Here is a 23,985-nt window from a genome sequence, read left to right as displayed (position 1 = left end):
GATTCTCTCTCATCAATGTTTCTAACTCTCTATCCTTCTCTCTTCCTCTCTGTGAAAAATCAATAAAATATATTTTTTTAAAAATTAAAGGAACAGTTGAGACTTTCTACCCCTCCCTGATCCTATTTTCTTCCTCCCTAGAGATAATACTGTTATGAATTTGGTATTTATTATGCATGGTTTCTTACTTTTACTACATATTTATGAATCCATAAACAATATATTTTTATTTTACAGGTTTTAAAACTTAAAAATTGTATCCAAAGTACATATTATCCTACAACTTACATTTTGTGCTCAATGATGTTTTGAGATTTATCCACATGATATATATAGTTCTAGTTCTTTAATTGTTGTTAAATGCTGTGTAGTATTTCATTAGATGACTACACCAAAATTTTTAAATCCTTAGATGTTTAAACAAGATTCTGCTATGGTTTTTACTCCAAACATATCTAACGAACTTTCATCATAATACTGGAACTCATATTTTAATTTTAAAATGTGCAAAACTATTCACACTAACATTTTTTCCCCTTTGGTGCAGGTCATTCTCGAACGGAGGTGTGGAAATCGCGTAGTAAAGTCGTGGAGTACCTATACCACTGGTTACATATCTGTTTAGCTCTCATAGAACTAAACAAAAAACTCCATAGTGATATTATACCCCCATTGCCCTCAAAGGCTGACTCCAGTGTGTATGCAAAAATGCCAGGTGCAAGCTTGCTAGGTAAATGCTAATGGAATTGGTGCTATATTTAGAATGTTTTTCTTATGTTCAGTTTTGTTAACTATAAAATATTTTCAATTGGAAGAAAATAGACATATAGACATATTCTGCTCCTAGACACTTGCCTCTGCACTTTAAAAAAAAAAAAAAAAAAAAAAAATATATATATATATATATATATATATATATATATATATATTTTATTGATTTTACACAGAGTGGAAGTGAGAGGGATAGTTAGAAAAGTCTATGAGAGAGATACATCAACCAGCTGCCTCCTGCACACTCCCCACTGGGAATGTGCCCGCAACCAAGGTACATGCCCTTTGACAGGAATCGAACCCAGGTCCTTTCAGTCCGCAGGCCACTGAGCCAAACCGATCTTGGCTGCCTCTGCACTTTTTAAAACCAAAATGCTACCTAAGGAGAAGTTTGATCTAAAAAATATACAGTTAAGGTAGCCATAAACAAATGCACGTTATAGAAATATATTCAAAACTTCTCCTTTCAATTTCAGTTTTATATCTGCCATGGTACTATTATGATTGACTAACAAAGTTATTTTCATTCTTTTAAGGTACAAAGTAAAGACCGAAGATTTATAAAATAAAATGGCAGTTTTTACATCAAAAAGAGTACCAAATAATAAAGATTTTAAGAAATGGACTGGGAATTGTTTTTCTAATTTTTTCGGACTAATATGAATACTACCATTTCTCCCTCATCACCACACACGCGCTTACTTTAGTAACAAGTTATTTCAATGAATAGAAATCCTTGTGGGAAAATGTTTGTCCATGACTCATGGAAAAAAAGAAAACACCTTAAAAAGATAATAACATAGGGAGACTGAGGGAAGGTCAATGGGGGGGAAAGAAAGAGATATATGTACTACTATTTGTAATACTTTAAATAATAAAATAACATTTTTTAAAAATGCATCACAAAAAAATAACATAAACCTCTCGAGTTCAAGAACTGCAAAAAGAATTTATATTTAAAGTTTGTTAGTACAGCAAACTTGACTACTCTGTTGTGAGATTTCATCTTTGCAATAAAATATCTGATGACAATCCATTTTTAATAAAATTTGGGGAAATTAAACTTCATTTTTTTTATTTGGTTGAAAAAATATGTGGTGTTCCAAACATCTTATAATTTGAGGTCCCTTTTTAACCTTTTCTGATAAGATGGCAGTGTTATTACCAATCCTCATCTCTGGAATGATCGCATGCCCAGTTTTAACCGGTAAGCCTCTTTTGTATTAGAAAGAGGGCTTTTAAGGACATTTGCAGCAACATTTCTAGGAACAAGGTTCTTAAAGATATTAAACTGATAGCCCCATATCCTGATGGCTTCAGAACAGCTTATAAAGGGTTCACTGTGAATACAAATGGTATTTTAGGCAGCAAGAAGGGCAAATTTTTATCAAATGCTACCTTTTTAACCACTATCCTGGGAATAGTTGACTAAAGGGCATTTAGCCTAATGATAATATATTAGCATGGTGCTTTAACTTGTTTGAAATATTTACACATAATAGCTCATTTTATCTTCTCAATAGCCTGTAAGATAGGCAGTCTCAATATTACCTCCATTTTATAAGTGAGAAAGTCTCTAAGAGTACGTGAGTTACCTAGGCCACAATAACTAGTAAGAGATAGGGAAGAGTTACTACCCTTGCCAGCGCCCCAGACACCTAACACTTTCCACCCTTTCTAGGCTAATAATTGTGCACTCAGGCTTTTGGAAATTACTTTAAAATTAAACAACCAGCAAAGCAGATTGGTTGATAAAAACATCTACGATGAGAGAGAATCATTGGCTGGCCTCTTGCACACCCCACACTGAGAATCAAGTCCTGGGGATGGAACCTGTAACGCGGTCTTGTACCCTGACCAGGAATCGAATGGAGGCCTCTTGGTCCATAGGTTGACATTCAATCTCTGAGCCATGCCAGTCAGGCATGGAACTTACTTTTTAGTGAAGATATTTCTTATATTTAACAAAAGTATAGATATAGATTTATATTTCAATAGGTGATTTTCAGTAAGTGTGCCACAGGAATTTTTAAAATGTGTGTGCTGCAGCACATCAGTTGACTACTTAGTGTCAGATACTACATGTTTTAAAATCCCTGTGACAACACTAGCCGGTTTGGCTCAGTGGATAAAGGGTCCTGGATTTTATTCCAGTCAAGAGCACATGCAGGGGGTTGTGGGCTCAATCCCCAGTGGGGGCATGTAGGAGGCAGCCTATCAATGATTCTCTCTCATTACTCATGTTTTCTTTCTCTCTGTCTCCCTCTCCCTTCCTCCCTGAAATGAATAAAAATATATTTTTTAAAATAATCCTTGCGACAGACCAGTTGAAAATTGCTGGACTATATAGATTTATTGATTTATTTACATTTACTTCTAATTCAGAAACCTAGACTAAAATAGTAGGATTTTTATTGACTCTCCATAGTTACAAGTAACAATGACACTGTATGATGTAGACCAGTGTTTCCCAAAGTGTGGTACGCGTACCCCCAGGGGTACGGGAAGAGTTTGGTGGGGGTACGTGTTGCATCGGAGTTTGCTGGGGATATGCACTGCACCGTGCTTAGCTGTGCCTAATTCTACGTTCTCATGAGTATGAGGGGTACTCAGCATTATGAAAATTATAGAAGGGGTACACATATGTCAAAAGTTTGGGAAACACTGGTGTAGACAATCCAAATCAATTGAGCTATCCAGCCAGAGCTATAAAATTGTTTTATACTATACATTAAGTGATATATTTTTACGTGAAGACAGTCTGTGATAAATTAAAGATGTAAATGGGCATCTGAACGAATCATTAGTATCATTATTGCCTTTCCTTAATAGTCTTGTTTGAGAGAAGGTCATTAAGTCAAAGTAATGGCATTGCAGTCCAGTTTTTACTAGAGAATAAACTGATGAAAGCAGAGATTCCATTGTTATGGAATAAATATAAAGATCTTACAGGGGAGGAAAAAAGGGGTTATTTTTTAATGGTTCAGGGGTCAATGAACGAGAACTTAATAATCCTAAATGTTTCAACATACTTAAAACAAAAACTTATTAAAAGAAATAGACAGCTGAAACCGGTTTGGCTCAGTGAATAGAGCGTCAGCCTGCTGACTCAAGGGTCCCCGGTTCAATTCCGATCAAGGGCATGTACCTTGGTTGCAGGCAATCCCCAGTGGGGAGTGTGCAGGAGGCAGCTGATCAATGTTTCTCTCTCATCAATGTTTCTAGCTCTCTTTCTCCCTTTCTCTCTGTAAAAAAAATCAATAAAATATATTTTTTAAAAGAAATAGACAAATCTAGATGCAGACTTAAAACATCCTTCTGTAGAAATTGAAAGTTTTTTTCTGCTGCAATAAGACTAGTTTGGAATGGGCCAAGAGTAAGTGGATGCACAGTGAATATGACTAGAATTTTTTTTAAAAGAATAAGGTATTTGCTTTTGATTCCTATACCCATTGGTATTACAGTATTATTAAGCAATTTGGTTCTGAGACACTATGAGGACATAGATTTTCACCTTCTGCCAAAGTACCCGGAGCCCGATGTACTCATCCTGAACAACTCATTTCCAGAGTTCCTGATACAGTAGCTCTGGGAGAGGACCCGCTATTTTGCATTTTCAACAAATTCCCGGATAATGCTAACCTGTTGGTCCCGGGACCACACCTTAGGAACCACTGGCCTAGAATTGTGTCATTCTTTTCTTCCCAGTGATTTCGAAGCAGTCAGTCGGCTCCCAAATGAAACCGAAGACCAAAGAACTAAGTTCCCACACAGCGTTCGAATCTACTACTTCAAAAGCGATTTAGCGGCTAAGCGGATTCCCGGCCGCCCGAAGTCGCGCGAGAGTTTACGTGACTACGTCAGCGTCTGCGTCAGCGTCGCGTCGGCGTCAGCCGCGTTCTGCGGCGACCGGAGCAAGATGGCGATTCCGGGCAGGCAGTGAGTGTGATACGGGAGTTAGGGTTAGGCTGGGGAAGGAGAAACCACGGCGACTGTGTCTTTGGCCGCGGAGTAAAAGCGCGCTGCAAGTGAAGGGGCTGAATCGTCAGGGATAGAGACGGGGAGAAGCGAGGAATCCTGAGGAACACATTCCCCTCCCCCTTTCCCCTATATTTTCCAGGATGGAAGCCCGAAGTTTTGAGGGAGAAACTTGTGAGGAAATAAAGGAAGTTAGGCTGAGGGGCAGAGAGCGAGACTTTTCTATTTTCCAAAAGCTCGGTCTGAGGCCCCTCAGTCTTGCTGCCTACCCCGCGCTTGAGTTTCTCCCGGCTTGGATGCCTCCAGGGGCAGTGAGAAGAGGCCATCCCTGGCTCCCTTAGAGGGCCTTGTTCTTGCCGCTCAAGTTCCGACTCCCGCCACCCCTTCTGGGTTTAGGAATGTGCTGAGAAGCCACAGAAAAGGGTAGGCATATAGGGAACTGGAGTGTGCGGTGCCGTAGGAGACAAGTATTGTATGTCCTTACAAGTTTTACGTTTGATGTTATAATCCGTGCTTTCGATGTGGCTTCGTGTGATGGCTGCATCTTTAAAGGCCAAAATGTGAGAAACTAAAGGAGTTGGCTCTGATGGGATGGTCCTCTCAGATGCTCCAATACAAAGCTTAATAATGTGTAATGAGAGTCTATCCGATGACTTCTTGGGTTTTTCAGTTAATATAATCTTTTTTTTTTTAAAGGGTGGGTGATATCATCCAATCAGTAACTTCTTTAGAACTGTGTAGCTGCACAGTAGGGCGGCAGGGGGATTTATTTTCCTGATCAGATAATTCAGAGCATTTTTTATTTTTAATGGACTTGAACTGAGCTTTCCACTAACATGTTCTTTTAAAAACCTTCGTATCGTTTTGCCATCAAAATCATTTCTGTACTCTTCAGTTACTTCTCTTCTTGGATTAAAATGGTGTTTGAGTTTGGCTTGTGCCTGCAAATAATCACTTAGAGTTATAACTAAAAAATCTTAGCACATTAGAACTTGGAGGTGTCTGAAGATCAGAAACTTAAGTGTTCACAGACATGTTTTAACATTTAAATATAATGGTATAATTTCTATTTCAAAAAAAAAATGCAGGTATGGGCTTATTTTGCCAAAGAAAGCACAGAAGTTGAATCCTGTTTTGCAAAAACCATCAGTATTTGGGAATGATTCTGATGATGATGAGGTAAGGGAGCCTATGTTTTTCTACCAAATTGTTGAAAATATATATTTTTTTAAGTTGAAGTGTGAATTTTATGTCTTTGCTTGTCTTAGTTATTTGTCAATGCAGTGTATCTGGAGTATATTGTAACTTACAGAATTATCAAAAAGAATAAAGAAAGAAACTCCACTAATGTTATTCATAAGTGATACATGAATAATCCGATTCTCCCCCCGAAAAAGCTATGAACTTCGCTTATTTTTAAGCAATTACACAGTCATTTTGGACAGCTAATACTGATCTAACAAAATTGTTTTTGTAAACCACACTGAAAATAAACTATTGAGAAATCACCAATTTCCTAGAAAGTTTTATTAGTAGTTTCTTAGAAGACTACATTTGTGGTTATTCAGTCTCTGCTACATGTAATTGCTCAGTTACAATTAGTGTGTAATGTTACCATAGATAGTACTAAGATTATCTATATATATAAAAAGCTGATATGCAAATTGTCCCCTCGAGAGTTGGACAGGGAGTTCAATCGCTCGCTTTGATATACGCTGACCACCAGGAGGTGGCGCAGAATGAAGGAAGGCCCCAATTGACCCTGGTCGCCAGCCAGGCCTAGGGACTCTACCGGTGCACAAATTTTGTACACCCGGCATCTAGTATATATAATATGAACATTTTATATTTTAGCAGCCAAAATAGTGTTTTCTTGTGAAATTCGCATTTATTGTAGATGCAATCCCATATGTGTGTTTATGTAATACTTAAGTCATTTTCTATTGATATATTTCTAAAAGACCTTTGCATCAGCTATACTGGTACTGGCTTTGTTCTGTCAGAAAAATTGCTTCTCTTTCAGTTTTTACTGATTGTGTAAAAGCATAGGTAGGTAATTTAGATAATATATTTTTTCTTGTACTATTAAAAAATTTATTCTAGGTGGTTTGCCTTTTAAAAAATTGAGATATAATTTACATGTAATAAAATCAGTGGCTTTTAAGTGTACAGGTTGATGGCTTTTGACAAATGTATATACCCACTGAGGATGTAGAGTAGGGGTGTCAAACTCAATCAGAGAAGGGGCCAAAATCTAAAATCCAGCCTAAATCGCGGGCCGAATGGTTTACTGAACAGTCATAAACTGTCATTGTGATGGAAATGCAGCGGAGTGCAGTGATGACAGTGCGGTGCGGGCCACATTGCAAGGCCTGGCGGGACGGATTTGGCCCGTGGGCCTTGTGTTTGACACATGTGATGTAGAGCATTCTCCTCTCCCCTGAAAGTTCTTTCATGCCCTTTGCTGTCAGTCTACTTCCCCACATTCTGCCCTGGACAACTATTTCATTATGGCTTTTTATTTTTATTATTTATTTATGGTTAGTCATCATCCAAGGATATTTTTTCATTGATTTTTAGAGAGTGTGGAAGCGGGGAAGGGGAGAGAGACAGACAGACAGACAGACAGACAGACGGACAGGCATCAATGTGAGAGAGACACATCAACTAGCCTACAATTGAAGTACATGCCCTTGATCTGAATGAAACCTGAGACCCTTCAGTCCTTGGACCAACGCTATATCTACTGAGCCAAACCAGCAAGAGCTGTTGTTTTTAATTTTTGTTAGTGACTTTTTGTACTAAATCTTAGTTTGTATTTATTGTTGGTTAGATTAGTGGTCAGTTAATAATTTGACAGAAATTTCTCTAAATATTTGCAACTAATAAGTCTCCAGACTACCAAGGGGCTCTGCTCATGTTAGGATATGCCTTCAATATACAGCCAGGTATTTTATAACTTTGCCTTCGCCTTCACTTCTTGCTTGCGCAGTCTCAAGTTCAAAGGAGAGTTTAGGGCCATCTCAGGTCTTGTATAAAGGTCTTTGCATGTCTGTTGCATTCATGAGCCCCAGAGCCTTCAAAGCCCTTGGTTTTCTTAAACCAGTGGTTGCTAACCTTTCGGACCTTGCAGACCACCAGTTGGCAACCACTACATAGAAGCTTATTCTTCAGCTTTAGTTTTAAAGCTCTTTGGTTAGCCTATTTTTTGCCTCAGCTGTTACAACTGTTATCCGCTGCCTCAGGCAGTCCTGGTGTTCAACAATTGTCTTTGATTGTATTTGACAGACACCCCCCAGGGGAAAGACTGTTTTACTTGTCAGTTCTGTCAAATAAAGACAGCCTTGTGAGCGGTGTCTTCCTGGGAACCACCATGGAGGTCCAGTAATAATTCTCCAGGATAGCTGTTTTGAAGGAACTCGTAACCCTTTCCAGTGGCTGCCAGACTGCTGATTTCTACCATATTTGTGGGCTGTTGTTTTTAGGTACCATGACTCTCAGGAAGGGATGATGGAAATAGGACAAGTTAAAACCACAAAATTCTTACTGAATGAATTGTTGTTAATTCTTAAAAAGAAAACAATAGGGAAATTTTTATCGGAATTGGAATTTATATATTAGGAGAGAATTTATATTTCAGTGTTCTCATTTATATAGGTTCTATTTATTTGTACAGGTGTTTTACATATCCTTTAATACAGTTTATAATCCTATGTAATATAAGGCTAATACGCAAATTTTCCCTTCTACCTGGAGTTCAACAAGGGGAGTGGAGCTGGCTGGCCAACCGCCCTCAGCCCCTCCCAATTGGGGCGGGCCAGCCAAACTTCACCTGTGCACAGATTTGTGCACCAGGCCTCTAGATTCTCCCATAAAATTCACATCTTTTTAAAAATTTATTTCTAGGTACCTTATAGCCATTGTTGCTGATATATGAGGGAATTTTTTCCGATTAGTAGTAGTATGAATGCTTCTGGTTTTTATTCATGCTAATACTTATGTAGTGCTAATAGTTTGCCTGATAATTCTTTTGGATTTCCTTTGTAGGCAATCATATTGTCTGCAAATAAGAATAATTTTGTTTCTTTTCAGTTATATTACCTAGTTTCTTTATTTTTGCATTACTATGTGTCTTAGTGCATTGCTTAGAAACTATAATAATAAAAGCATAATATGCTAATTAGACCGGACAGCCAAACAACCTTCTGGACATCCTTCAGGATGAAGCCACTGTGGTGGGGGCTGAGGCAGAAGTGGTTAGGGGTGGTCAGGTAGGCAGTTGAGTGGTCAGGGGTGATCAGGCAGGCAAGCAGAAGCAGTTTGGGGCAATCAGGCAGGCAGGTGTGCAGTTAGGAGCTAGTGGTCCCAGATTCCTGTGGGATTGGGCCTAAGCTGGCAGTTGGACATCCCCCGAGGGTTCCTGGATTGTGAGAGGGTGCAGGATGGGCTGAGGGGCCCCCCTATGTACCCCCCTATGAATTTTGTGCACCAGGCCTCTAGTGATATAAATAGAAGCAATGATAGAAATAGTGTTGTTTCATTCCTAACTTTAATGGGAGTTGCTTATATAAAATTTCACAATTAATTGTAATATTTCTGTAAGGTTTTACTACTATTTCTAGCTTACTAATAACTTTTTTATCATAAAATTTTTAATATGTTAGTGTTAATTTTTTATAATTTTATGAGCTTAGGATCTAAGTTCTTTTTATACAGAAACTCAAAATGTTTCGCACATTTTATTTTTATTAAAATATTTTTAATAAGATAATATTTAAAATAACTTTAAAAATATTGTTTTGCCTGGCAAAATGCAGGCTAAATTTCCTCCTAATTTGACTATCTTGTAGATTGAGGGAAAATCTTACATTGTTTAGAACTTTACCAAGAGTTTGTTTACCATTTAAGAAAATTGGTTCACTGTTACCAGTTTTCATTTGTGGTGTTTGAGTCACCAGTTCTGCAGTCATCATAAATGTATCTTAGCATTAATGGTGGTTACAGTGCTTCTACACGGTAGAGGAATCTGAGAATTTACTTTTTTCTAATATGGTCGAGCATTTACATGTTGAAATACAGAGTATATTATTCTAATATAAGTTGCTTTCCTTTAATATCTTTAGGTGTATGTATGTGTGTATCCAAAATGGGTTAGAAGGAAAAATATATAATTTTAAAATTTTTGTGTATGTATTTCATTTCAGTATTGATAAAAGATATTAACAAATGCTTTCTGTAAAAGAGGGATATTGAGTATGATGGAGAACTATCATTATGTGCCTTCCCCTGATATAATGGCTCACTTATTATGTATTACATTTCCATATATTATGTGAATCCATTTCTCTGGAATTTGTATTCTGTTCCATTGATTTCTGTCTCTAATCCTGTATTTACATTTCCAACTAAGAGCAGAGATGAAATCGGCTATGTATCTTTTCTCAGAAAGTCAGTATATAAAGATCCACTTGCATTGCTGCAAATACCAATTTATCTTCTCTGTCTTCTGCTCTTTGTGTCACTTAACTCAGTACATGTAGTGCTCTGGGAACCTTTCCCACCTTTTTATAACATTCATCCTCTGTGGGCATTTTAGTTTCTTGGCCTTTTATCTCCCTCAAGTTCCAGTCCATTGAAAATAGCCTTTATGCCAAAACCCGTTTGGCTCACTGAATAGAGCGTTGGCCTGTGGACTGAGAGGTCCCAGGTTTGATTCCGGTCAAGGGCATGTCCCTTGGTTGCGGGCACATCCCCAGTAGGGGGTGTGCAAGAGGCAGCTGATCGATGATTCTCTCTCATCGATGTTTCTAACTCTATCCCTCTCTCTTCCTCTCTGTAAAAAAATTAATAAAAATATATTTTATTAAAAAGAAAGAAAAGAAAATAGCCCTTATTTGCTAGCATGATTATGGATTTTTTTTTTTTTTTTTTTTTTTTTGTCATTTTGAGGGTTTGGAGGAGGAGGAGACTTGAGCATATCAATTTGCCAGTGTAAGCCAGAAGCTTTGCATTGTTTTTCTACCTTTAAGAACTTTAGTGAGTTGTTTAACATCTCAGTTTCAGTTATGTATCTGAAAAAGTATTTTATAAATATCTAATAAAAGTTTATTTTAAGGATTAGAGATAGTCTATCATACAGCACATAGTACAGAGTAGAAGTGTAACAAATGGTAGCTATGTTGCTACAATAAAAGTATACACTGTATGCAATAACTGTCACTATTAATCATTAGTCATCTGAAAATTTCTATTTGTGTTTGACAGTCATAATTGGTAGCCTGACTTTTTTTGTAACTTTCAAAATAGAATCTTAATCTCCATTTTGTGTTGTGGCCATTATATTAGGAAAATTCCATGAAGAATTGCCACTTACTATGTTGGAAGCAATGTGAGTGGAGAAAGTTTGGGTTGAGAAATGGACTAAGAAAACGAGATTGCAACAAAGCACAAATACTGAAAGAAATGATCAACTTTTTTTTTTTTTTTTTACCATATTTTTTACATAGAAGTGCCTGTTTTAGCCCTTGCATTAGAAACAGTTTCTATAAATAAACTTCTTTTTTTTTTTTAATTCCATAAAGAAGGCAGTAATGATCATATAAAATTATGGAATATATATATGCACACACACATATGCACATATATACATACATACACACACACACATTTTATTGATTTTAGGAAAAGGAAGGGAGAGAGAGAAATATCGATCAGTTGCCTCTGGCATGCCCCGATGGGGGATTGAACCCACAACCCAAGTGTGTACCCTGACTGGGAATTGAACTTGCCACCATTTGATGTATAAGAGGATGCTTCAACCACCCTGACACACTGGCCAGGGTGACCATAATTATATTTTTGAAATACTTTTTTTTATTTTACTTGTATACAATCTCAGTGCACCCAGTTGTTCATCATTTTTAACTGATTATTTCTGATTAGAAGATAGTAAAAAGCTTTACCTTAAAACTGGCTGTTTAAAAAATTAGCTTTGGTCCAGCCAGGTTCAGTGGTTGGGCATCAACCTGTGAACCTGGAGGTCGCAGTTTGGTTCCCAGTCGAGGCATATGCCTGGGTTGTGGGCTCAGTCCTCAGTGGATGTCATGCAGGAGGCAGCTGATCAGTGATTCTCTCATCATTTATGTTTCTATCTTTCCCTCTCTGAATCAATAAAAATACATTTTTTTAAATTAGCTTTCTATTTTTCCAAAACAATATCCATCTTCCTCATATATTGACAGACTTTGCTATTGCCTAATTTAACTTTACCATAAAAATCATTTTAAAGAAGTTCTTTATTTTCATGTTTTGGTCTGTGTAGTCAGACAAAAAGCAATAATCCTCCATCTCATTTTTGAATTTATAAAATAGATCAGATCACTCCCTGAAACAAAATTACTTTATTAGTTTAGTAATAATTTGAGTTTACTTTAAAGATAAGAAGCAGCATTTGGGAGGAGATTCATTTCCTGCCTTTGGGCCTTATCTGCAAGAACTACATCTTCAATGTCAAGAGATTATGTATTTATAACTGAACTCTAATAAAGTCTGTCCTGGGGACTCTGCACACCTGACTTGGTCATTGTGATTATATATTTGATGCCAAACTGTTGCTTGTCTTTCGAGAAAATACCAAGTGTATTTCATTAAAATTTGACCTCTGTGGGGAGGATTACAAGACCTTTGACTGTTGATTATAAGTGCACTGGTTATTACCAGCATGGCTAATGATGATTTTGGAAATAAAGTTTTGGTTTCTATGTAAAGTGTATTGTAAGAGCTGTCATTGATTGTAGTAAATATGTTTATACTAAATCTTATAAAATGGTTTTCTACTATTTTTGACTGATGCAACATAGGAAGATATTGAAAACCATGTTCAGAATTTTTTCGCTTTACTCCATATGTGACTGTTAAATGTGACTGTTAAAGAATTGTTTTCTTTATGAGCAATCCTAAATTAATCTCCTTTTTTATACTCCTTTTATGCTTCCACTTTTTGCTTTGTTTGTTCATCAGAGAAAATTGTCACACAAAAATCAATGTCTTTAATTTAACCCTTGTTTACGTTGGAGAGGCCCTTCCCAGTCTGCCTATTCTACACTAGAATATGAAATTAAAAAGTAATAGCCTTGTGCTTTATTTTTTCAAGTTCAGGTTGAAGCAACCAGTTTTAAAGTGTCAGCAGGTGAACTATGACAGATTGGAAGAGGAGAAATGGCCAAATATTAATAATAAAACAAGTGAAGAAGTAAAAGTCCAGCATTTGGAAACTTCTAGTCAATCCTGAGGATAATACTAGCTCAGTGATTATATATATATATATATATATATATATATACACACACACACACACACACACACACACACACACACACCCGTATTTTTCGGACCATAAGACGCACCAGTTTTTAGAGAAGGGAAATGAAGAAAAAAAGATTCTGAAACAAATAGTGTCCTAAAGTATTTTATGTGCATTAAAACCCAACATCACAGTCATAAACACATGTAATCAACCCTGTAAAATAAACAGCAGCATTTAGAACCATTTTAGAGCCGGGCAAGCACACAGAGACCACACAGAGCCGGGCAAGTAAAAAAACTTTTTTTTTTAAAGTATATGTGTAGGCTATATTTGGACCATAAGACGCAGGGACTTTTTCCCCCCACTTCTGGGGGGAAAAAAGTGCGTCTTATGGTCCGAAAAATACGTGTGTGTGCGTGTGTGTGTGTGTGTGTGTATACATACACACACACACACACACACACACTTCGTTTACATGAATTGGAAAGACAAAAATTAGTTGAGAAGTATTTTATGAAATGTTTATTAGCATATTTAATATTTTAATGTTTGAAATTGATACTCTAGTGGAAATGTGTTATATCACATAATTAAAAATTCTATTAATTGAATAATACAGTAATACACAAGTAATTCACTTAGCGTAGCTCCTGCCTCTGTAAATATTGGATACTGTTGTTTTTGTTACCAACCTCTCTTCCTCTTGTTGAAGTCAATTTACTATCTTTAGTTCTTTGCTTATACACTTTTTTTTTTAAATCCAAGGAAGGTAGAGAGAGAAAAACAAACAAACATTGATCAGTTGCCTTCCCTACATGCCCTGACCAGGAATGGAACCTGCAACCTTTCAATGTACATGATGACACTCAACCAACTGAGCCATTATACACTTCTTTATCTCCATGCTTTTAGGGAGCTAGAATTATATTTGTTTATTTTGTTCTCTTTGTTGCCATGGAAAACAGGAAGCACCAATTGATACCCTGTTTCCCCGAAAATAAGACAGTGTCATATTAATTTTTGCTCCCAAAGGTGCGCTAGGTCTTATTTTCAGGGGATGTCTTATTTTTCCATGAAGAAGAATATGGTACACATTTATTGTTAAATGAAAATAAAGGAAATTTATTACCTGTGTACGGTACCGTAGTACGGTAGCTGTCAACACAAACCAGACAAATTGTGTATCCTACAGTATCAAGAATTTACTCATTTATTCAGTGACAATCATGTCATCATCTTCTGGAACATTATCATAACAATCCAATTCCTGAATTTCCTGGTGAATTTCTTGTGACTCCATTTCTTTCAGAATCAGTGGACCAAATCTCTCATGTTTAGCCTAGGGGGGGGGCTTATTTTCGGGAGGATGTCTTATATTTCACTCAGAAGGAAACCTGTAAGTAGGTCTTATTTTTGGAGGATGTCTTATTTTCGGGGAAACATGGTGCTATCTAGTTGAAAACAGTCCTATAGTCCTAGGGCTAAGGTTTATATTTTTAATTAAAAATAAATTTAATAGTATTATTGTTTTTTAAAGATAATTTACATACCACAACATACACCCTGTTAAAGTGTACATTTTAATGATGGTTAGTATGTTTACAAAGCTTTATACTTTTAAAGAAACATTTTTACTTAAGTATGCTAATTATTTTTCTTAGCTTTAAGTCCTTTTGTCCATGTGGTTACTATTTCCTATTATATTCCTCTTGCTTTCTCTTAAATTCTTTTTGATTCAGGTCTAATGTCATATCTCTTTAGGGAAGACTTTCTTGATTTCTCATACATTTTGTTTCCCTTTGCTCCCTCAGCCCTTTTTTATCCTTTGTATTACTTATCACGTTTATATTATAATGATCTCTTTAGTTATTTGTCTTCCGTTTCAGACCATTTATCTCTCAGGACAAAGACTGTTCTTGTTTTTTTGATATCTTCAGGAGCTATAACAATACCAGATATTGTAGGCGTTTCAGTATATATTTATTGAATGATTATAATCTCAGATAGTTTTGGCTGCCCATAAGTCTTAAATATATACTAAAAGCTTGATATACTATATTTAATGGTGAATATTAAAATGATGTGCTTTTAATTGCTGGGGATGATACCATTTTAGTGTTGGAGGGACCAATCCACCCTTACCTAATATGCACACACACACATTCACGTGAACACACAAAGCAAATTGAAATCCATAGAAGTTGACTGACTTGATGGTGAAGTTGCAGTTGGGACTAAAAAAATCTGTTACCTCATTTGTCCTGTACTATTCTGTTTCGTACCCCATATAGCCTAATCTGATAAGTTACAATGAAAATTCATTTGTTTCCAAAAGTGTGGGAGAAAGGCCTTGATAATGTCAGTTCATAATATTACCTTTGTATTTTTAAAGTTAAGTAAGGAACCAGTTGCCAACCAGAATTTTTGAAAAGAAGTATTAAACAATGACAGCATTTTTCTGTGTTCTAGACCTCCGTGAGTGAAAGCCTTCAGAGGGAAGCTGCTAAAAAGCAAGCAATGAAACAGGTAAGGTCAAAGAGTGGTCGGTGAAGTATTTCAGCTCACATTTTTAAGTATCAGTTTTGGTATCTAAGTGCTGAGACAAAACAGAATAGGTATGTATAAAGAAATAATTTAGCCCTAGTTGGTTTGGCTCAGTGAATAATGTCAGCCTGAGGACTGGAGGGTCCCAGGTTTAATTCCAGTCAAGAGCACATGCTTGGGTTGTGGTCTCAGTCCCCAGTGGGAGCATGTAGGAGGCAGTCAATCGATGATTCTCTCCCATCATTGATATTTCTATCTCCCTCTCCCTCTCTGAAATGGATAAAAAAATGATTTTAAAAAATTTAACTTGACCTTCATTTTTTTGTTGTTGTTGTTGGTGTTTTTTTTTCATACTTTTTTAGTGATTTCTGAGAGGAAGGGAGAGGGATAGAGGGAGATAGAAACAACGATGGGAGAGAATCATCATTTGGCTATTGACTGTCTCCTCTATGCCCCAGACTGGGGATCAACCCGCAACCCAGGCATGTGCCCTGACCGGGAATTGAAATGCAACCTCCTGGTTCATAGGTAAATGTTCAACCACAGAGATATGATGCCAAGCTGTTTTTTGAAAATATGTTAGAACTAGAGGCCAGTGCACAAATTCATGCATAGGTAGTATCCCTCAACCTGTTAGGTTTCCCGGAGGGAGTGGGGGAACCTTGGGGTTGGTTGGCTGTGGAATCACGCTGACCACCAGGGGACACCTCTTGCAATGAGCATCTGCCCACTGGTGGTCAGTGCATATCATAGCCACGAGTTAACCAGTTAGTCCAGGGGTCCTCAAACTTTTTAAAGTGGGGGCCAGATCACAGTCCCTCAGAGAGCTGGAGGGCCGGACTATATGAACTACTAATTCCTACTGTAACACCTCGGCTGCGCTCACTGCCCAAAAAACCTGGCGGGCCGGATCAGACTCCTCTGCGGGCCGCATGTGGCCCGAGGGCCGTAGTTTGAAGACGCCTGAGTTAGTCTTTCAGTCACTTAGGCTTTTATATATATAGTTGTTTCTTGATTTACATAGATTTCCGGGATCTTAAAGGAAAAAAACAGCTCTGTAAGTATAGAGCCAAGGTTCTAATTCAGGCAGCTAGGCTCCAGAATTGATACTCATATATTTTGTCTTAAAATGTGATTATAGAATTTTTTGATATATTTCTGATTTCTGATTCTGTCTCAAGAAAATTACTTCTACTTTTTTGTGCTGTTAACTACCTAGTTCATATTTTTGCAACATGTTTAATTTTTTCTTTTAAAGACCAAACTGGAAATCCAGAAGGCACTTGCAGAAGATTCTACTGTATATGAATATGACAGTATTTATGATGAAATGCAGAAAAAAAAGGAAGAAAATAATCCTAAATTGCTTTTGGGAAAAGACCGAAAGGTTTGTAGCTGAAAATACAAACTTTCTTTGACCCTGACCTGCATTGCATATCTTAATCTTATTTCAGCATGAAGATGATCTGAGAAAAAGCTTTTAAGCATTTGAAGTGTAAAGTGCCCCTACTTCAGATATTATAGATTTGCTTAGAACCCAGAAACCCTACACTTATTATTTCAACAGGAACAAGTGAAATACCTAACAATTTTATAAATTTTCATTTTTGCTTTTAAACCTCTGCAAATAATTTTTTGTAATATTTTTCTTAGAAAGTTTTTGTTCCGCCTCTGTTCATGTTTAATTGTATTTTATCCTCTCATTTTTCATTGCTTACTACCTCATAACTGAATCATCTACACGTATCGTGATCAGATTTTTATTTTGGGGGGAAAAAATAAAGGTGGGATTAAAATAAGTTCATATTTTCTTTCATAAGCTCAGACTGATTTCTAAGGATCTTTGCACCTTACAGTATCTACAAATAAAGTGGTGGTGTAAAATTATGTGAAAGCTACTATTATAAATAATTATATTAAACTAATGTGAAAAACAAATAGGAACCTTTCTGGTTCATGTATCTGTTGAAGAAATATTAAAACAATACCAGTAAAAAGGGTGACAGAAACAGTGGTGGGAAAATCATTTACTTTGTTTTAGATTTTTTTTTTTTAAATGATAAAATAGCAGTATGAATATTTTTTATCTTACATTTATTGAAAAGAATTTTCATTTTAATCTTGTTAATAAATTTAAATTGATTTTTGGAATGGTGATAAGCCTATTTGAACTATTCATTTTTTTTTAATGAATTCGTGATAAAAAAAAATAGAGTATTGACAATTATTTTTTACTTTTTCCTAAATAATCTTTTTTCTCCCCCTAGCCCAAATATATTCACAACTTACTAAAAGCAGTTGAAATCAGAAAAAAGGAACAGGAAAAAAGAATGGAAAAGAAAATACAGAGAGAACGAGAAATGGAAAAGGGAGAATTTGATGATAAAGAGGCATTTGTGACATCTGCTTATAAGAAAAAACTGCAAGAGAGAGCCGAAGAGGAGGAAAGAGAAAAGAGAGCCGCTGCACTCGAAGGTGAAATGAAAGAGGGAGAGGGTGGAAGGAAGCAAGCATCAGGATTCTGCCCTGTGGTTAGCCATTTGTTCTGTCACTGAACTTTCAGATTATAATGTTGTCATAATTTATGTATAAGAATTGAAGGTACAGTTATAATATTATGTTGTATGATCATAAAACAGGATATTTTTACTAAATATAATTGCACTTTTACTAACTGGTACTTATACTAGACGTTTTGTTTAAAACTATAGTAATTATAAGTCATTGCTTTGGAAAATGATTCTAAATGCAAAAACATTGATTACAAGGTATAATACCATGACACTTACAAAAGCATTGTAAACTGAGTTTTAAATCCTAGTTATATTTTCTGGGATGAGAAAACGAGAGTAACATTACCCAAGGAGAATCATCTGGGCATTTAGAAAAAGAATAACATTAATTCAAGAAAAAACAAAGATGTGCAAAAGAAGTAATGCTTTACTTCAGTGTTTTCTACTCATGGTCATTTTTCAAGGTTTGAGTGAAATATGTACTTATAAATACCTTATTTGGCAAGTGCTCATCAACTTTAAGGAAGAAAAGTAAATCTCTAAGACCTGGTCTGTGCATATACTATATGTTCATCTAGAGCAGTGGTCGGCAAACTCATTAGTCAGCAGAGCCAATATCAACAGTACGGTTAAAATTTCTTTTGAGAGCCACATTTTTTAAATTTAAACAACTTCTAACGCCACTTCTTCAAAATAAACTTGCCCAGGCCATGGTATTTTGTGGAAGAGCCACACTCAAGGGGCCAAAGAACCATATGTGGCTCATGAGCCACAGTTTGCATACCACGGATCTAGAGCAACAGTTAGCAGTCTTTCCCTAAAGCACCAGATTATGAACATTTTAGGCTTTTGTACCAACTACTGAGTTCTGTCTTCATAACACAAAAGCAGCCCTAGACAATAGATAAACAAATGAACAGGGCTACATTTCAATAAAAATGTATTCACAAAGGCAGGCAGCTTTGGCCTATAAGTTATAGTTTCCCAACTTTTTTTAAAAATATATTTTTATTGGTTTCAGAGAGGAAAAGAGAGAAACATCAATGATGAAAGAGAATCATTGATCGGCTAAGTCATGCACCCCCCTTCCTGGAGATCGATCCTGAAACCTGGGCATGTGCCCTGGCCAGGAATTGAACCACGACTCCCTGATTATAGGTTAATTCTCAACCATGGACCCACGCTGGCTGTGCTAATTTCCCAACTCTTGATGTAGAGAATAGTTTACACACAGTATGGGTTATGTACTGTATGTCTATAAAACTGAGTTGCATTTTTGCCTTGTTGCCTGTATTCTCACTTTTGCTTTCTCTCTCTTAGCACGTTTGGACGTAACCAAGCAGAAAGATCTCAGTGGATTTTATAGGCATCTATTAAATCAAGCAGTTGGTGAAGAAGAAGCCCCTACGTGTAGCTTTCGTGAAGCCAGGTGAGACATGGCATACAGAATATTTAAAAGAAAGATATGTTAATGATCTATGGTTGTGGATCATTTTAACCCTCTGAAACATAAGAATTGCATCATTGCATATTGTTTTGTTCTTTTTAAAAAATATTTTTATTGATTCAGTGAGGGAGAGAAAGATAGAAACATCAGTGATGAAAGAGAATCATTGATTGGCTGCCTCCTGTACACCCCCTACTGGGCATCAAGTCTAAAGCCCAGGCATGTGCCCTAACCAGGAATCAAACCATAGGCTGCTGCTTCCTAGGTTGATGTTCAACCACTGAACCATGCTGGTTGGGCTGCATATTGTTTTGTCAGCCAAACCTGACCTAATTAAATGAATGGCTAGGATTTTACAGTTTCTTAATTTAAAACATGCAGATATTTGGTTAAACATTGTCTTGATTCTGCAATAATTCTACTTACATGTTTAGGTAGTATATAAAAAGAAATGTGGTTTACTTTTATAAATAGGACCTAGCCTCCATAAAATGTAAAATTCACATTTTAATGGCTAGAAATACACTATCCAATACATAGCCACTAGTCATGTGTGGTTGTTTAATATTACATTTAAAACTTTGGTCACATTAGCCACATTCAAGTACTCAGTTGCCACATTTGACTAGTGGCTGCCATATTAATACAGATATGGACATTACCATTTATGTAGACATTTTATTAGTACTGCTCTAGAAAATAAGAGTTAGAGGATTTTTTTGAATGAAATTATAAAGTACTAGAGACCCAGTGCATGGAATTGTGCACGGGAAGGGTCCCTACGCCTGGCCAGTGATCAGGGGCCTTTCTTCCCCTGGCTGCCGGTTGGGGCCTGCCTTTGTTCGCACCGCCCCCTGGCCGTCAGCACACATCATAACAAGTGGTTGAACTCCTTCATGAGGAGATAATTTGCATATCATCCTTTTATTATATAGGATTAAATATAATGCTAAAATCTTCATGCCATAAGTATATAGCTGAAGGTAAAAGGGAGAATTAGTCCTAAACTTATATTTAAATTAACTTTTTGGGAACAGAAACATTCAGATAAGAGGATCTGAGTCTTATGTTGCTAATGAAAGGAGAGATGCAAGAGAATGGAATTAAGGATTAAGAGAGGGGATTAGGTTTATACTTCCCACCCCGCAACTGCTGGGTTTTGATTTAAAAATAGATGAGACTTATAAGTCTAAGGTGTATTTGAAGATTGAGATTTAGTGTTCCTGTTATTAGAGTTTCATCTGAAATAGTTGTGAGGCCAGCCGTGAAACTCCATAATATCACTTAATAGTTACACTTCTGAGTCTAATAGAATTCCTAATTATTGGTGAATACTTTAACCAAGAACCATAGTTGTTGCTCTATTAGTATGATTAGTAAGTGATAATGAATGAATGTGTGAGTAACATAAATAAATTAACCATGCTTATCAACTGGGAAAATTTAGATGATAAAAACTATTCTAGTGTTGCTGTTTGTAATGGTTGGATGGATTCACATATTTTCATTTTGTTATGATAAGTTCCCAGGAGTATTTCAAGATGCTGGTGCCTTTTTAATCAAAAAAGGGTTTATTTAGTGATATTTTGAATTAGATTTTGCCACCATTTTGCTGTGAAAAAAAAATTATCTTCATCTGCTTCCAGGGCTTTTCTTAATTTTTATAGAAATAAAAATAAAAATCCAACAAAGAGCCACAACTTAAACTTTATATTATAAAAATACTAAAATCCAGAATATATCTTTCTTTTCCCAATTATTCTTTGTCTATGCTTAGCATAGATGAAGACCTTGTACAGATCCCTGCCTAAAGACTCTAGTGGTCCATTACAAAAGGGCTTATTTTTCACTTCTACTTATATTGAAAATATTCTAAATGGTTAAAAATTGCTAATTTGCAGGTGTTTACAAGGTAAATAGAAATCAGCACCTTTTTACATTTGGATAATCAATATGCATATATAATTATAGTTTTATTGATTTAAATATTGAGAAAAATTATATGAATACTTCATTTACTTACTATAAATGATAATTGGCATTTAGTGTTATATTATTTTTTTTAGGTCTGGAATAAAGGAAGAGAAACCAAGGGGTTATTCTGATGAAGTAACTTCAGAGAACAGAATACCACCTGAGAAATGCATTCTCCAAACTGTTGTTAAAGTAGAGGAAAACCCAGATGCAGACAGTGACTTTGATGCTAACAACAGTGAAGATGATGAACTGGAAGAAAATAATAAAGTGAACTGCAGAAGGGAAAAGAGCAAAGAGACCTCTAAGAATGACTCCAGGCATCACAGGAGTCAAACCCACTCACGGTCATCTAGTGAGGAAAGAGAACATGGTACCAAAAGCCACACAAAAAGTTCCAAGTCAAGAGGACATGAGAAACGGGAAGATCAGCACCAAGAGAGACAATTCAGGAACAAGGAGAACTATTATACTAACCGTGATTACCAAAAAGAAAAGAAAGATTCCCATAGGCATAGAGATTCCCACTGGAAGAGACATGAACAAGAAGATAAGCTGAGGGGAAGAGACCAAAGAGAAAGAAATGACAGAGAATGGAAAAGGGAGAAAGACAGACAGAAATATCCCACAAGAGAACAAGAAAGAGATAGACAACGAAATGATCATGACCGACACAGTGAAAAAGGAGTAGAAAAGGAAGAGAAAAGCAAAGAAAAGGAAGAACATACGAAAGCAAGGAAAGAAAAATATGAAAACAGAGATAGAGAAAAACGAGAAATGAGTATTCAATCTTCAGAAAGAAAGCGAGACAGAAAGGAAAACAGCCCGAATTCTAGGACAAAGGATAGATTTCTTGACCAGGAGATATCCAATGAAATGAGAAACGTGGAAAAGGATAAAGAAAGTAACCCAGAGGAACTCTCTAGTTCTGAAACACCCCTGGGAGCAAAACACAGAACCACAGAGGAATGCCAAGAGGTGGGCAAAGAACAAGAGAGACCACACGAGACTGGGAACAAGTTTGCAAAACGGAACAATGAAGAAACTGTAATGTCAGCTAGAGACAGGTACTTGGCCAGGCAAATGGCACGGGTTAATGCAAAGACATATATTGAGAAAGAAGATGATTGACTGGAACATGCTGTGTGAACACACGAAAGAGTGTTAATGGTAAAATACATTTTCAAAATTCATTATTTGTTTAGGGTGAAGTCAAAAGTCTTTTTATCTTAAATGCTTGACTGAGTCAGTATATAATATTTACATATTTAATACCACATTCTTGGTTGTTTTTAAGCAGCCTAAAGAGTGTGCTAACTCCCATCCTGGTAGATACTTTATGAAGAAAATTGGCTCCACAATAATGATTAAAAGATAATTTAAACAACTCTCCTAATGTTGGTTTTGTTGCAGGAGCTGTTCATTTTATAAATACTGTGTTTCCTATAAAATTAAGTGGATTTGAACATAGAGACTATTGTTATACTTTGTTTTGAAATTTGTATTAAAGTATAAAATATGGACAGTTCTATATCTTGTTCAAGCATATTTCGCTTAAATGAAAATAAAAATGGTGATATGTTTGTACTTCCCCCATTGTTAAAAATTACTTTCATGAATACTGTGACCTCACAAATTAGTAAATTGGTTGTGTATATAAATCAATTTTAGCAAAGTGTGAGAAGATGGAGACATTTAGTCCAAATGATATTAGGTAAAGATCTAGGTGGTCTATTTATGAATATGTTGTTTTATATGCTCTAAAGTATATAATACAGCTTATTACAATTTCCATTTATGTATTAAAACAAATCTGAAATCTCTATGCTATCTTTGAAATTTACCATTTAAAGTTAAAATATTATAATTTATTCATGGAAAAGGATGAATGGTTTAGAGAAAATAGTTTTCTAATGGTTCTTCACATTAAGAAAGTGATATTTGCCCTGGCTGGGTGGCTCCGTTGGTTGGAACGTCTTCCCATACACCAAAAGGTGGTGGGTTCAAACACAGTCAGGGCACTAAGGGAGACAACTGATCAATGTTTCCCACAGAGATGCTTTTCTCTCTCCCTCTCTTCTTACTCTGCCTTCTACCCTCTAAAAATCAATGGAAAAATATCCTTTGATGAGCATGCAAAGAGGGTTATAGTATAATATAACTATTAAAAAGTTTGGGTGAGATCATTGAAGACCATGAGTAATAGGCTAAAAATCTTCAAACTTGAAAGAAAATTTGGTTCCTTTGTTAGGGTTGTTAAAACTACAGCCATATGTTGGAAAGATTAATTTAACCATAGTATGCAAGTCTAGGAGGGAGAGACTGTAGCCTGAGGGATCTGGTAAAAAACTATCAATTTGCCTTTCACAGTAAGTTACAAAATTCAAGTAGCTGGCAAAAGCTATATTAGAGTTCACCCTTAGACAACACAGGTTTGAATTGTGTGAGTCTGA

General features: G+C 36.1%; 2 protein-coding genes across 4 annotated transcripts in view; both read left to right on the top strand.

The window, feature by feature from the left end:
* Positions 1 to 860, top strand: part of EFCAB5 (EF-hand calcium binding domain 5) — an 88,729-nt gene extending 87,869 nt beyond the window's left edge. Inside the window, exon 23 of the mRNA XM_045570981.1 lies at positions 548 to 860. Within this exon, the coding sequence (XP_045426937.1) occupies positions 548 to 741 (194 nt within the window). The 3' untranslated portion in view covers positions 742 to 860. The remainder of the gene's footprint in view (positions 1 to 547) is intronic.
* A 3,793-nt stretch (positions 861 to 4,653) lies between these two features.
* On the top strand, positions 4,654 to 23,324 carry NSRP1 (nuclear speckle splicing regulatory protein 1). 3 transcript variants are annotated; one of them, XM_036408452.2, is made up of 7 exons: positions 4,654 to 4,710; positions 5,838 to 5,928; positions 15,524 to 15,580; positions 16,857 to 16,985; positions 17,866 to 18,073; positions 19,432 to 19,540; positions 21,625 to 23,324. In XM_036408452.2, the coding sequence occupies exons 1-7, from the start codon at positions 4,691 to 4,693 to the stop codon at positions 22,661 to 22,663; spliced, it is 1,653 nt and encodes a 550-aa protein (XP_036264345.1). In that variant the 5' UTR covers positions 4,654 to 4,690; the 3' UTR covers positions 22,664 to 23,324. The 3 variants fall into 3 exon arrangements, with proteins under 3 accessions (XP_036264345.1, XP_036264346.1, XP_036264344.1); XM_036408453.2 differs by lacking the exon at positions 4,654 to 4,710 and adding an exon at positions 5,053 to 5,172; XM_036408451.2 differs by lacking the exon at positions 4,654 to 4,710 and adding an exon at positions 5,174 to 5,309.
* Positions 23,325 to 23,985: the final 661 nt, after the last annotated feature.

The sequence above is a fragment of the Pipistrellus kuhlii genome, unplaced genomic scaffold (assembly GCF_014108245.1).
Source record: "Pipistrellus kuhlii isolate mPipKuh1 unplaced genomic scaffold, mPipKuh1.p scaffold_m20_p_39, whole genome shotgun sequence".
NCBI lineage: Eukaryota > Metazoa > Chordata > Mammalia > Chiroptera > Vespertilionidae > Pipistrellus > Pipistrellus kuhlii.
Note: the sequence above shows the minus strand (reverse complement) of the source record. Positions and strands in the feature narration are given on the sequence as shown.